The following is a 15,101-nucleotide window of genomic DNA, read 5'->3' as shown; positions in this document are numbered from 1 at the left end:
CACTTCTTTACTGCTGTCCCCGTGGACCTGCTCATCTGGGCTCTGCTGCTGCCCTCCTTTTCCCCTTCCATGCCCTGTTTATGGGTGACAATGCCCCTGATAAGAGCAGTGCCTTGCCCATTTGTTCCTGTGCCTGTGGTTTGACATTGCAACTATGTGGTAATAATCAGGCTGGCTCTTTAATTCCCACCCCGAGCCATGGCATGGGGTGCTGGCGCGGCTGTTCATGTTGCACCTGAAATCAAATAGGGGAACTGACCCAGTTTTGACCAAAAAATACCAAACAGCAAAGCAAGTGTTTTCTAGACACGGAGTTTTCCTGGCAGTGCCCTGTGGTGGGAGCCCAGCAGGAGTCGGTGCCCTGGGGAAAGGAGAGCACGCAGGTCCCGGCTGCTTGTTGCACCGGTGGGAACGGCTGTGGTGGTGACAGCCTGGGCCGGCCGAGCTGATCGGGCTGAAAATGGACCTTGCCACAAAAAAAGTGGCCTTTGCCCGGGTGAGCATCTCCAAATGACCATCAGCCCTCTGTGAGGCTGCGTGGTCAGCATCAGTGGTAGATGTTGTGATGAGGAGAATTGCACCTTTTTGGGGCGATTCAGGTTTATTTTGGGTTGAACTGACATAATACCTATCAATTTTGCATCCTCAAAGAATCGAGGAGCAGCCTGCATTTTAGGGGTGCCTGCCAGGCTGCTCAGCATTGAATACACCAGCAGTTTTCCTAGTGGGGAGCTGTGATGTGCTATTAAACCCGCTCCACCAGCAGCCCAGCTGCTGTGGGGGGGTGCAGCTGTGGGGGGGTGCAGCGGATCTCCCTTCTGACCCAGGACCCATCCTCTTCATATGGCTTTCATTAATAACAAAAATACTCTGAGTTAAATGGGATCCTCTTCCTGCAGCTTCCCCCAACACGGGGCAGAGGAGGCGGGTGGGGGGCCAGGACTTGGGGGTGTGGGGAGGAGCTGGGGAGCCTGCGTAGGTTTTTTCTGTCTTCAGCTGCACACTGGAGCCAGGGGTGGCATCGCTTTAGTGGCAGCGTCTCTCCCCGGTGGGAGGAGACCCTGCTGGTGTTCGCACCCCTTCTGTTTACCTGGGCCAGCCAAAGTGGTTTTGGCTACAGCATCATGGAGGCATTGGCCTTGCTGAGCTCCTCTGCCCTCACCTGGGCTGGCTATTTGGGGTAGGGGTGTCAATGTTAAAGGCTGGTGTGCCATGTGTGAGGGCTGTGCAGCCCAACCCCTCTGTTGCTACAAAACCATCGTGCCGATCTGTCTGAAAACCAGCCCTGCAGCACTGCCCGTGGCTCTCGCTGAGCCCTGGGCTGCGCCAGCACGGGTCATGGATCCGTGCCTGGCCCTGCCCGCCCTTTACCCCAAGGGGCTTCTGAGAGCCTTGTCTCATCACCTGAGGGAGGAGGGAAGAGCTTGCAATGGAGTTGGTCTCGTCTACCGGTCACTTCCTCGCATTTATCTTTTGGTCAAGCAAGTGTGGGCTTTGAGCAGGGACCGGGTGCCCCAGAGGTCCCCTCCAGCCCCGCAGTGTGTGAGCCGGCAGGCAGCGCTCGCGTGGGCCGGCTGCCCGCCCTGTCGGGAGCCAGGGCTTTGGTCTCCCGCGGTGGCATTAACAGCAGGGCGTAGCTCCTGAAAGGAGCAGATCCTGCTTTGCAGATCCTCCCCGCTCCCGAGAGCGAGTTCCCCTGTGCATCTCGCCAGGCACCGGCTCTCCTGCCATCGCACCAGCCCTCGATGGGAGTTACCAGAGCATCAGCAGGTCATGCTCGCCCGCCCTGTGTCACTTGTCCTGGGGTGGAGCGTGGTGTGAGCTGACACCAGGGCCAGGCTGGGGGGGTGACCTCCTGTTCCCTGTGCCAGGGAGCTGCTGCTTTGGCTCAGCCCTGTCTCAAACCCTTCCGTCGTCTTCCCCTGAGTTTGTTAGATCGCTGAGTGGCCCGAAGCAGCACTTTGATCTGCAACAGCGCTGCTTGGCCCAGAGGCAGCAGCTCCACAGGGCTCCCAGACAACCCATTTGCCTCAAGCCTCTGGCCCAGACTAACACGGCTCTCATGTCCCTGCAGCTCGGACTGGGTGGAGATCATCGAGCCCCGCTCCCAGGAGCGGATGTACGTCAACCTGACCACCGGCGAGTGCGGCTGGGAGCCCCCTCCCAACCTGAAGGTGCGCCAGTCAGACCAGAAGCAGTGGTGGGAGCTCTTTGACCAGAACAACAACCGCTTCTACTACTACAATGCCATCACGCAGCAGACGGTGTGGCACCGGCCCCAGGGCTGCGACATCGTGCCCCTGGCGCAGCTCCAGGCCATGAAGCGCAGCTCCCAGCCCGACTGCCGGGGCCGGCAGCACCGCGGCAGCGCCGGCAGCGATGGCAGAAGCACCCCCATCCAAATGGCCCTCCTGCAGGAGATGGAGAAGGGCAAGGGGGACTGCGCTGCGGAGAAGAGGAAAGACCCTGGCAGGTAGGGAGAGCTGTAGCCTTCTCTGTTTACATCCGATGGGTGGCTTCAGTTGCCAGCAGGCGCTGGCTGCCCTGCAGAAGGGCTGGAAAGCTGCGCTGCCCTGAGAGGGGTGAAGTGCTGCCAGGACACTGGCACCACCGCCTGCCCTCTTCCCGGGGTACAGCCGTCCACTTTCACCTCTGCGGTACCACTTGAACGTCCCTGGTCTGGGCCAGGCCGCATTTGCGTGGGGCACCGTAAAAACACACATGAGAAGATAATAGTTGCTCCAAAGCCCTTTGTGCTAAATATAAGGAGAGGGACGGGTGGGAGAGTCACACAGTGACGAGGGCTCTGTTGGGCACTCATGGTGGGGTTTGCTGGGACGGCTGAGCTGCCGTGCAAGGGGTTTGGCTGCTCAGGGTGTGGGTGAGCCCGGCTGCTCTGGCTCTTTCCCTGCCTGCTCGCTCAGCTGCCCCCGTGTGCTTGCAGCTCTGGCCAGGGCGGGACGTGGGGCTGCAGGGACAGAGCTCCTGGGCACAGTTATTTGCTCATATCAAGCCTGAAATGAAAGAACAATAACGGGATGCTATTTTGTTTGGCTAAGAGATTTTCTTACACTCAAACCAGTCTGACAACAATCAGGTTTGGTTTTTTTTTTTTGTATTGAAACTTTGCCAGCTTCAACTGCACAAAAGCATCTCCTCTCCAGTCTCTGTGAGGCCAGCCTGTCCACCTGGGGCACTGCCCAGGGCTTCCCTGCCTCCTCCTGCCCCGTCTGGGCCTCATCCTGCCCTGCAGAACGTGGTGCTGGCAGCCAGGGAGGCCGTGCAGTGCGCGGGTTGGGTCACACTGAGGAGAGGTGACTCCCCCAGGGCCGGAGCAGAGCCCGGGTGAGCCCGGCTCTCCTGCCATCCACCCCAGCGCTCCTGGTCCCCAGTTTGGGCTTGCAGTGAGCCAGGCTTAACAGCTTGGGGTTTGGATTGCGGTTGCCTCTCTGTGTGCCTGGTGCTGGTGGCAAGAGAAGAGAAAAGCCAAGGTGATGAAAACCGTGTAGGATGGGCGATTCTGGAAAATACATGCTCTAGAGCCCCCTGAACTGAGGTTTACCACTTGTCTGCTGCACTTGTGAGATGCTACTGTATTCACTTCAGTCCTGTGTGACTGAAAGATGCTGGTGATGCACATAAAGTGCACCAGAGAGAGCCCAGAGCTTTACTGGGGCCTGTGATGTTTCCAGTGGCTCCTGCCCCTCTGAGCTACAGACCCATCCAGAGGTTGATCCCTGCTTTGCTGGGAGAAACCTGAACATTGAGAAACACCTTAAGTTGAACCCCAGTAGCTCCCAGTTCCCTCCGGTCCACACCAGTGACCACAGGTGAGCCACAGGCACTGGGGTTTGCCATGAGCCAACTGGCTTCCCCTCCTTGTCCCTCCACAGCCCCGCGCTCTGGGGCACCTGGGGCAGGCGCCGACAAACTACGTGTTTCCAGAGGAGCGAGTGCAAGAGCCTTGCACAGGGCACAAAGTATCCTGAGCTCCACGGGGACCAGAATATTTCTGATTCTGCTCTCGGGAGGGGAATGTGGCCTCCTCTTCCTCACTCCGGGGAGCGCTGTGTCTGAGGGATAAGCGATGGCAGCTCTGACCCCTCCGCTCTCTGGCCCGCTCGGCAGGGAGGACCCCACGCAGGACCCTCATGTGGGAGGTGGGGAAGCGATACGGCGTGGGAAGGGTTTGTTTTACCTTTCTTTGCAGCCGGGCTGGTCCCAGGCAGCATCTTGGGCTTCACTGCAAGTTCTCCTGTAGGGAAGGGGAGCGGGAAGACGTCCTCCTCCATCCCAATTCAAAGGTTTCGCAGTGATCTCGGGGCACTTTGAGCGTGCAACAAGCTTAGTTGAAAGGCAAGTGCTGGGAAGGGTGTGAGTGGAGCTCGCTGGGAGCTGACAGGCTGCTCGGACGTGCCAGGCTCTTCCAGACCCTCACACCCATAAGCCAACAGCGTTTCCCTGTGGAAGCTGCTTTCTCGGAAGCAGGAGACTGAGCACTGTTTCCTTGCACATCCATCATGTGTCATCATTGCTTTTTGTGAGCAGGGGTTGCGTGTCTGCTTATGGCGTGGAGAATGATTTCCCTACCCACATCTGACACCCATGGAGAGATTTCTTGCCTTTTGTTAGCTCGTAAAATGGTGAGCAAAGAGCTGAGCCCAAAGCAAGTGTTCCCAGGTGGGATCTAATGCCCTTGCTGGGGTGTCTGGTCTAGTAACAGCAAAAGCACACCAAGCTTGTCAGCTCTGTTGTCTGCGTTGTTCTTCAAAGACAAACACAAGTGTGTCCTCTTCCTTCCCGGAGCAGGGATACAGCTGTATAAACAGAGGACGAGTACGTTGAGTGCTCTTGGTAGCATTTGACATCTTTATAGGTACCTTTCCCAAGATGGTTTCGCTTTTCTCTTTAAGAGCGGTACAAAAGTTTTGTTTTTCTTCCCTTCATGTTTGTCATCCCGTGATAGATGGAGAGGCCAGGAGAGATGAGCGTGATCCCCAAAAGGGGCCTTCTGCAAGCACATGCCACCGAGAGCTGGGGGAAGGGTTTTAATCCTTTTTTTCACAGAATCCCAGAATGTCAGGGGTTGAAGGGCCCTGGAAAGCTCATCCAGTGCAATCCCCCCATGGAGCAGGAACACCCAGATGAGGTTACACAGGAAGGTGTCCAGGCGGGTTGGAATGTCTGCAGAGAAGGAGACTCCACAACCCCCTGGGCAGCCTGGGCCAGGCTCTGGCACCCTCACCAGGAAGAAGTTTCTTCTCAAATTTAAGTGGAACCTCCTGTGTTCCAGTTTGCACCCATTGCCCCTTGTCCTGTCACTGGTTGTCACCAGAAGAGCCTGGCTCCATCCTCCTGACACTCCCCCTTTCCATATTGATCCCCAGGAATGAGTCCCCCCTCAGTCTCCTCTTGTCCAGCTCCAGAGCCCCAGCTCCCTCAGCCTTTCCTCACACGGGAGATGCTCCACTCCCTTCAGCATCTTCGTGGCTGCGCTGGACTCTCTCCAGCAGTTCCCTGTCCTGCTGGAACTGAGGGGCCACAACTGGACACAAGATTCCAGGTGTGGTCTCCCCAGGGCAGAGCAGAGGGGCAGGAGAACCTCTCTGACCTACTGACCACCCCTTCTAACCCACCCCAGGTACCATTGGCCGGGCACGCCGCTGGTCAGGGTGCGAGTGGGCTCTGCTGTCCCCAGCCCCACTGGCCCTGCGGACCAGCTCTTCTCTTCCCATGCTTGTCCAAGGGTCAGGGACTTGTTTCAGAATGGGGTTTCCTCTTGTCATAATGATGCATCTCCAAGTCCTCCAGGAAGAAATACACCATCCCCAGGTACATCTGTCCCCCAGGACAGGCGAGGTGTGGGTCCCTTCTGCTGGGCAGCAGGTTCTGCTGCCTGTCCCCTTCTTCACCACCTTCCCCACAGCTCAGCATCCTGGGCTGGGAGGGTGAAGTACCTTGGGCCTACCATGCCAGGACAGTGTGTTAGAGGAGGTGTGTGACCTGTGAAGGTGGCTATGAGGGTTCCTCTGCCTCTTCCAAGTCTGGTTTGCCTCATCACGGGCTTACGTCTCTCGAGGCCCAGCGTAAGTAACACCAATATTAAGTTCCTTATAACTGGACAAGAAACACCATCAGGATTCCTCTTACAGGCTTGTTTCCATCTTCTGCAGCTGGCCTTGGGGCAGGGCACACAAACACAACGTGCTTTGCGTGTGCCCGCAGAGCTCTCCTGGTGCCGTGCAGACCTAACGTGTGGGCACCGGCGGCAGCGCCGCTGGAACACAAACATCCCTGTTCATTCGCCTCCGTCAAAGCACCAGGAAAGCGACTGCTGGGAAGGGCAGAGCTGAGGTGCGAGGCTGTTTTCTCTAGGCTGCTGGGAGGGAAGAGCAAACAATGGAGCTCTGGAGCCTGGGAAGAGCTGCCGGATCCGCTGGGCCTGCTGGAGCTGGGTGCGGGCTGGGAAAGCCAGCGCCGGGTCCTGCTGTTTATATTGGAGCTGCTTGAAAGCATTCCTCGAAGGAACCATCTCGGGGGACTCGGCAGGGTCTCTGCTGCTGGTGGCTGAAGAGCACAGCCGAGAGGCCACGTTGGGACGTTTCTGCACCGCTGGCTTTGCTTTCCATCAGGGCTTTCACTGCTCAGGAGGACAAGGCTGAAGCTTTTTCCATGCTGGGAAGTCAGGAACTCCCCGTTCTCCTCTGCTTGGTCTTTTCAGCGGCCTGGGGATGGGGTTGAGCAAAGCTGTATCCAGACACGGCCACAGGAGATTGTTCATGGCTGTGGAAATGGTCCTTTCAAAAAAGCCTTGTCTTCTCTGCGGTGGTGCCTCTTTCCTCTGATCTCCAGCTGCTGGGGAGGCTGGAGATGGCACATTGTGCCCAAAAAGAGACTGACAGGCAAAGTGGGATATGGCACACGTTTAGTGGTTTCACTTCTCCATCTCATTCACTTACAAATCTCCTGGTCAGAAGGAGCGTGGTGGCCACGGCTGGGCTGGAGTTTGGCTCCCTCTGCCCGCAGTGGCCCTGGAGCAGCACAGGTCCTGCTTGTCCTTGATGTGGCTTTTTGCCAGTCTCACTTCCCTGCCATGAAATAAGCTGCTGGTACAGCTGAGTGGAGGGGTAGGCGGAGGGGTGTCAGAAATGCTCTGGTTCTTCCCTTTAGTCCAGGAGCTCTTGGAGGAACAACCGGGTCCTCAGCAGCGCCTGCTCTGGGGATCGGGACTTGGCCGCGTGTGGGAGGGACACGCAGGTGTGAGGAGCGGTCCCTGCGACCCCCGGCAGGGATGCTGCTGGGTTCAGGGCTGCGTATCCTCAGGAATGTTACCCCAATCCTGCTGTTACCACTGGCTGTTCCCTGCCCACGTCCTTGCGTGGCACCGCTGGCAGTCACCCCTGCTCCAGGCGTCACACCTCTGGGAAGAAGCACAGAGGACAAGCTGCTGATGGCAAAGGGGACGGGGAGAGCAGGGACGGCAGCCTGGGCAGGTGGAGGGAGGCCCACCCCAAATCCCTCAGCGTTGGGACAGGGCTCACGTCAGTCCCGGGCTGTGACACTGAGCAGGAGGCAGTGGCTGGGGGGACAGTCTTTGCTTGCAGTGGTGGCATCTCCATCTTGAAGTAGTGTCAGGAGCTCCCTTAAAATAAAACTGTGCCTTAGCGGGAGATACAGGGGGAAGTCCCTGGAGCAAGGGGCACCCCGGGATGAGAAGCAGAGGACGGTGGCCCTTTCTCCGCCCCTCTCCAGTAGCTGGGGAGCTGCAGGAGACAGAGCCGTGTGTGGTGGGGAAGGAGCCGGGCCCTGCAGAGCCAGGGGTGCAGCACAGGGCGGCCGGAGGGTGCCGGGCCCTTTGGACCCTGGCGGGGAGCCAGCCCCTGCGCCCGGGCACGCCGCCTCCCCTGCGCCCCTCCCCGCGCCGCTGTGCCGAGGCCGTTCGCAGCAACGCGGTGCTCTCGGACAGCATGTTTTGCCAAAAATATGGTAAGCGGTGGTTCGGGAGGGGGCACACCACCCCATGGGGAGTGGAGCCTTGGGGAGTGGACGTGGGGTATTGGGTGCGGGGCAGGTGAGTGGGAGGGGAGCAGGTGAAATGGGGCACCCACAGTGATGTGGGGCTGCTGCTGTGGGGCAGACGTGTCCTAGTGAGGTGTGGGGAGAGCAGGGGTGTGCAGAGGCACTCTGTGGTGGGAGAGCCATGGGGGACAGGCAGAGCACCCCAGGGAAACCGTGCTGAACGGGGCGCTGGGACCACAGGTGGGAGGTCTCTGGAGAGCAGGAGCAGAGCACAGGAAGGTTGGGATGTCTGGATGTCTTGGGGCTTGGCGGGGAAGGCACACGCAGGGGGTAATGTCACCGAGAGGCGGCTCTGGGCGCGGGATGGAGGTGGGTCTGTCCACCAGCACAGGGGCCGTGCAGGACGAGTCAGCGGCACGGGATGGAGAACAAGAGGTAAGGTTCAAATAGAGCAAAATGGCTGTGAAGGTGTTACAGGAACACCTCCCGTCACAGACAGGACATGCGCAGCATCTTACCCAGTGATGGCTCGTAGTGGGTATGTGGAAGGAGGGCACAAAATGGGGCCAGATTCAAGGGGACCTTCCTGGGGACAGTGGTGCCTTTGAAGGCCTGGAAGCTCAGCTGTTTTAACAGCCTTTCTGTTCCCTTTTCCCATGAGCTCACAAACACAGAGGGGCTGTAGCTGCGTCCTGGCAGCAGGTTGTTGTTACAGGGCAGAATGTGCCTTTGGGACGGGGCCATTGCAGAGGGTCGTGGTGTATCCCCAGTACCCCCACAGGTCAGAGGGTGTTCCCAGCAGAGGGGGGTTCACAGCCATGAGAGCTGAGCAGGGCCAGCAGGTTTGGCCAAGGGAACCAGAGCTGAGGGCACATGGACCGGGCTGGGATGATGCCCTACAGAGGGGCTTGGTGGGTTGTGTCAAGTGGAACACGTGTCCTGTGAGCTGAGGACATCCACCCCCGTACACCTCCCATAGACCTCATGGGTTTTTGTGCAAAAAAAACGTGCATTTGGAAACTTAGGTCAAAAGAATAATGTGGTCTGGAAGGACTGTCATCACAGTTTGACTCTCCAAAGGTGGACACTTGGGGTTGTTTCCTAGCTCACTGCTTGAGTGATGCAGAATAGCTTACTGGTGTTTAGCTGGTTGTTCTGGGTGCCCTGCTGGCTAATGAGCCCTGGGAAGCGTAGGTTGGTTCTTATCTCGGTGCTCTGATACCAGACAGGTTATAATATGATGAACTTGTTTCATCTCGTCGTTCTGTTCATGACTCAGAACTTTATCGTGTGTAACAATGATGTGTTTCTGTTTCGGGAAGGGGGATCTCCAGGAAAAAACAAGGAGGAGCTGATGTAACTGGCTAAGGAATGTCCAGGCACTTTGAGACTAACAATCTGGTATTTGGGTAGAAGTAAAGGATACTTCAGTTAATGTAATTCTTAAATAATTCCCTGTTTTTGTATCTTTCTTCCTTTAGGGAGACTCCTACCCACTGGCAGCCTCTGCCAGGCACAAAAGCAGCCATGTTGGTCAAAGTGAACAGTCTGCGGCAGATACAGAGCTCCTCAAACAGTTCGCTGCACCTGCAGGCTGCTCCAGAGGCCAACAGCCAAAAATCTCTTCCGAAACCAGCCATATATGCTCAGCCTCAGTCCACAGCACAGAGCCCTGGAGCCTCAAAGCAATTGCCTGTGGGAGAAACCAAGCAGTCTATGCAGATCAAGAAGACGGAGAATGGTGGGTTTTGCATAGTGTTGATGAATGGTCCAACTTCTCCAACACCTCCGAGGAGCCAGGCAGGAACCCCCCAGCCTGCATCCCCCAAGTACGCCTCCCCAGCACCTATATACGATGAGCCATCTTTAGAGTCTCCGATTTATGACGAGCCACCGGTAGATATGGACACTGAAAGCGTCAGTATGAGCGGGATGTCTCCTCCAAGGTCGCCAAGCAATAGCTTAAAAAAGCAACTGCAACCAACCAAATTGTTACAGCATCCAGGTATGCCACAGCAGCAGGCTGCAAAGAAACACGCAAGAAATCCCTCTGCCACCGAATACAGCCCGGCTGGCAGGGAGTATATAAAACACATGGTCAACATTGACCAGTCGGCCAAGCTCTCCCACTCTCCTGCTGCAACAGCTGATGCCTCTGCTAAACTGCCTGGTCAGCTCGCTTCAAAGGACAGCTTCAAGCAGTCTTGGAGGATCTTGGAAGCCAACGTCCTCAAGAATATGGGAGCCCACCACAGCCGGCAGAACAGCCTGCAAACTCAAGAGTACCCAACCGCTATAAGCCATCAGGATTCTGGTTATTCGACCGGCCCTTCTCCAAGCTTGAGAAAAAGGAAAGGAAGGAGGCAAGGGACAGGTCAGGGCAGACCTGGCTCCGTGGGCAGCAGCAGCGAGCTCACGGCTCTGAATGACAAGCTGATCGCCGAGATGCGCGCGGTGGTGGGCAGGTCGGCGGCGTGCAGGGGAAGCAAAGCCAGCCTCGATGCGCAGAGCCTGGAGAGCGGCATCCCGGCAGAGAGCTGCAGAGTCCGATTTCAGTCCGACCACTTGAGAAAGTGCATCGGCCGGAGCTCCAGGGACGACATCTCGGCGAGTAACAGGTCTCTGTACAGACAGGGCCTGGAGAGCAGGGGCAGCGTTCCCCACGATGTGGCTGCTCCGCAGGACACAGTGAGGCAGAAGAGGACTTTTGAGAAAATAGATTCTTTAGAAAAGAACGTGACCAGCCAGACAAGTTTGGCTTCATCAGATGTGACACGCCACTCCTCGCAGGTACCCCCCGCAGCAGGTTCAGTCGCAGCCCTTGGCTGGGCCATTGTGGGACAGAGCACAACAGCGAACGGGTCACAGAACATCCCAGCTGTGCAGGGGGACACCCCATGTCAGTGTTGGGAGGGGGGGATGGCAGAGAGGCTCATGTCCAGTGAGCCCTCAGTGCTGCAGGTATCTCAGTGGTGTTATTTGGGCAAATCTGCTGCCTGGTCATTTTACCGGCGCTCACGCTGCTCTGGCAACCCCTGCCCTCCGGGGCCTTTCCGCGCTGGGCTGTGCAGGACGCAGGGTCAGGATTTGCGTGGCCACACCGCAGGATTTTCTCTTTTTTTCTCCATCTTTCTGACAGTTCCTTGTATTGTGTTCTCCCTTCTGACCATTCCTGAGCATCGAATGGAAATATTCAAAAAAACGGTGGCAGTGACTCTCGCATCTTCTTGTTGGAAATAACTATTTTCAAGCCTATTAGTGTGCCTACACAAGTGTTTTTTCTTTCTAACACAGAATTTAGTTTGCCACCTTTTCTTCTATTTGGATTTGAAGGAGCCTTCTGTTTCATGGTTTTAGTTTAGATTTAGGTTCTACATCGTATATTCTGGGAAGGTTTTGTCCTTTTTCCCTTCGGTCTTCTGATGATTTGACTCCTGCTGAACAACTTGAGGCTGTGCATCTGATAACAACCCTCCAGCCTGAGAACTGACCATTGATTTTAACCCTTTGTTCTGTCTTTTCTCCTGTTTGCTGGTCCCTGACCCTTCATGAAGAAACTTGGCAAAGCTCTTTGACCTTCTCAAACTGCTCCAGCAGACCTGTGGGGTGTAACTTTTCTCTAAAAGCCAGGCTGACACCTCCCTGCTGCATCAGATTTATGTGTGTGTATTCATTCACCTTTTCATTGTCATTTCTGATCGATAGTGCCTTGCTTTTGCCTCAGACCCCTTTAAAAACTGATTTCATGTCCCCGTGTTTCCCATTTTCAGGCATGGGACCAGATTGAGTTTACATGACTTACATGTTACAGTTCAGCAACTTCATTTCACAGCCTCTTTAGAGTTTTTGGAAGACCGCTGCCCACTCCTCAGGATATGTTGGACCTCATTGCATTGATGGGGAGGGCTGAGACTTCGTGTCTTGATTATGCACAAGAGATGGTGGGTTGGGGATAGGCCTTCAAAATGAAGAATAACTCGTGAGTGGAAGGATGGAGAAGGAGAATACAGTGCAAGGAGATGGATGTAGTGGTAAAGGCAATGAGTCAATAGATAAATACTCTGTTTACAGAAGTGCTCTGAGATGTGAGAGTCCAAATAAGGAGGGAATGAGGCTGCAGAGAGTATTGCAGCAAAATTGCTGCCTCACCTGCGAATGGCAGCATGTGTTGAGTCAGCAGCAGGGCCCTGTGCTGGCCCGTGTGATGGAGAGGGAGTCAGGAGACAAGGAAGGTCATTAGCTGAGGAGGGTGGGCACAAGTTCAGGACAGGCTGAGCAGAAGTGGATGTGGACTGTCAGCACAAAGGTAATAGCTGGGTAGATGTGTGAACAAGATCTGAGAGATAAGCTCTAGAGAGAGGGAAGAGGAGAGAACCAGGAGCCTGTTGAACCTCTAGGGAATGTGAGGAGGTGGATCCTCAGAAGTCCCAAACACGCTGACGGAGCGATCAGGGTGGCAGGAGGAAAACCAGCCCCGGGTGTGGAATGTGGATTGAAGGAGAGCGAGGGTGGAGATGGCAGAGAACTGCGGGCAGGGTGAATTCAGAAAGGGCGAGGAGGCAGAGGGGTAGCTCAAGGCATTAAAAACACAGCGAAGTAGGAAAGCGGGAGCAACAGTGGCGCCCCAGGCTGGGAGTGAGCGGTGCGGTGTGATGGGAGCTCGTCCCCTCAGCGCGGGGGGGACACAGCGAAGGGCTGGACGGCACAAGCCTGTGTCCTCAGTTCAGCAGTTCCCCTTTCTGGAGAAGAAAACACCAACTTGCTCTAAATGTGTAAGAACTAACGAGTATTTTTGGGTTTGGCTGTAGGCCAGGACCGGAACAGAGGGTGGCATTAACGTTAAAGGTGATCTACAAAGAAGGAAAATGCATGTTTTGTATCACTTTTTCTACCGCAAAACCAAATTTGCAGCATTTCTATCTCTTTGTCTTCCTTTAAAACCCAGAGACCTCAATATTATCTTCTTTGGCTTTTTCCTGCTTGCTAAAGGTCTCCTTGGAGAACGCAGAGTGAAGTGTGGGCTGTTTAGCTCTTAGTTGCCATATGTGGACATTTCAAGTCTAACAAAAAGGTCTGTTTCCTAAAACAACTTGTTGGGAGTTCAGTATCTGTCCCAGGCTGCCACTTCATCCAAACCAGAGAATTCTGATGGGCAAAACAAGTGTCTTATTCTCACAAGTAGTTATTACATATCGTTTTCTTGGGATCAGTACTACTAAAGCTCTAATTATGTAGTTATCCGTAGTGATCACTGGGAAAGAAGGGTGGACAAGGGCTGCGTATAAAGGAAGAGCTTTGTCTCTGCTGCTTATCTCTCCGAACTTGTGATCAGTGCCCTTGTCCCTGGAGCAAACGAGTTTGATCAGCGCAGGCTGCGTTGGGAGCTGCCGTCCCGGGTTCTCTGAGCAGTAAAAACAACCCAGTGCTTGTGAACAATTCTGATCTCATTTGGACTCATTTTCATCCTACCTGCGTGACAGCCTTGCCACCAAAATAGCTGTGCTCGTGCTTTTGCCTTCTCCTGTCCCGTTTGTGTGTCTGGCCAGTATCTCCATTAGGAAGGTCATGGTGGAATTGAGATAAATGTTTGCAATGTAGGGGCTTTCCAGGCACAGGCTGCACGAAGCTCAGCAGCTCCTGTTGGTTGTTAACCATGTTGATTTGGTTTTGTCTGGTTTGGGTTTTTTTTTTCTTCTACAACTTGGAACAATAGTAAGGGCAGGAACCAGCTATGGGATTGTAGGGGCCGCAAAGGGTAAAGATGAGAAGGACGCAGTGCTAGTAGTGCTGTGGCTGTTTAGTCTCTCCACCTCCTGCTGTTCCCCACCTGCCTCCTGGGCTCTGGTGGCTCCACAGGAACCGAGAGGTGAAGAGCGGGAGGAACGTGGCTCCTCGGGGTGTGCCTGGTGCCCCGGGGCTGCACCGCTGCCCTGGGACCTCTGGGACAACCCAGACACTCAGGCTGTTGCTCCGTGTCCCAACGCTTCCCTTAGGGGCAGCACCAATGTGCGGCTGTGCCAGCCAGGCTCTTGCAAACTACAGTCGTCAGCCACTGATTCCACACAAAATCATGTTTTGTACAGATTCCCCACTTTGCAGTTCCTAGTTGCTTCATAACTCGCTGTTGGTAATTTTCCTGGCAGGGTAAGGAGTCATCTAAGCTGCGTTTAACACATCTGTTCTCCGTTGCAGCCCGGGACGATCGAGTTGGACCCCAAGCAGGAGAGCGGCGGCCAGCCCGGCAGCTGTGTGGGATACCACTTCCCTTACAACACCCTGCGGAAACCCATCTCGCAGAGCAGCATGGCAGACTGGGCTTCTAAAAACCTCAACATGCACACGCAGGGCATCTTCCGCCGGAGGATCTCCATCTCCAACATGCTGTCCTGGAACGGCGGCTCTATTAAGAAGCCAATGCTCATCACTAGCAACCGCACCATCAAAAAAGAGGCGTGTGAGATGTTCAAACTGGTGCAGAGCTACATGGGAGATCGTCAGACTCGCATGGACCGGAATCACGTGGCGTTGGTCACGGTCACCAAGTGCTGGAGCATGCAAGGTTTACGGGATGAGCTCTACATCCAACTGATCCGGCAGACAACAGATAATACGTGCTACCGAAGTCTGGCCTGGGGCTGGGAACTGATGGCCATCAGTCTGGCCTTTTTCTCCCCATCACCCAAATTTCAGTCTTATCTGGAAGGTTACATTTATCGCCACCTTGACAGCGATGAAAACAGTAAGTGTCTCATGCACACCTGCTCTGTCCCCAGCAGCGTTCTTGTGGGTTGTGCCACTTATCCAGGCTTGTCTAGTCTTTAAAAGCACAGGTTATCAACAGGCAGTGCTGTGGTTTCTGTCAGTGAGAGCAGCGTGTCTCGGTCGGGTTCATCCTCCCTCTCTGGGATGGAGCTGCCACCACCTCCTCTCCCTGCAGTTCTCACCTGGGTCTGGCAAAGAAACGCCAGCCTGGACCGTGCTCGTCTCACCCACCAGCATGGCAGGGGCAGCACTGAGAAGAGCTGAGCTGGACTCGCCAAGGGCAGAGTTCCTGTGGGTTCTCTGGAGATACAATTTACTTC

At 55.4% G+C, this 15,101-nt stretch overlaps 1 protein-coding gene across 6 annotated transcripts in view; it reads left to right on the top strand.

Moving 5' to 3' along the window:
- The window catches only part of LOC309445924 (rho GTPase-activating protein 39-like), a 54,389-nt gene that overhangs the window by 25,618 nt on the left and 13,670 nt on the right, over positions 1 to 15,101 (top strand). For all 6 annotated transcript variants that reach the window (XR_014185380.1, XR_014185381.1, XM_082065211.1 and 3 more), the window contains exons 2-4: positions 2,075 to 2,473; positions 9,501 to 10,809; positions 14,212 to 14,758. Coding sequence is in view for 4 of the 6 variants with exons in the window: in XM_082065211.1 (XP_081921337.1) it covers positions 2,075 to 2,473; positions 9,501 to 10,809; positions 14,212 to 14,758 (2,255 nt within the window). In the remaining 2 variants the exon portion in view is untranslated. The remainder of the gene's footprint in view (positions 1 to 2,074; positions 2,474 to 9,500; positions 10,810 to 14,211; positions 14,759 to 15,101) is intronic.

The sequence above is a fragment of the Streptopelia decaocto genome (assembly GCF_964273445.1).
Source record: "Streptopelia decaocto genome assembly, chromosome: 14".
Lineage (NCBI taxonomy): Eukaryota > Metazoa > Chordata > Aves > Columbiformes > Columbidae > Streptopelia > Streptopelia decaocto.
The sequence above is the reverse complement of the archived record's forward strand: the minus strand, read 5'-3'. Positions and strand labels throughout refer to the sequence as shown.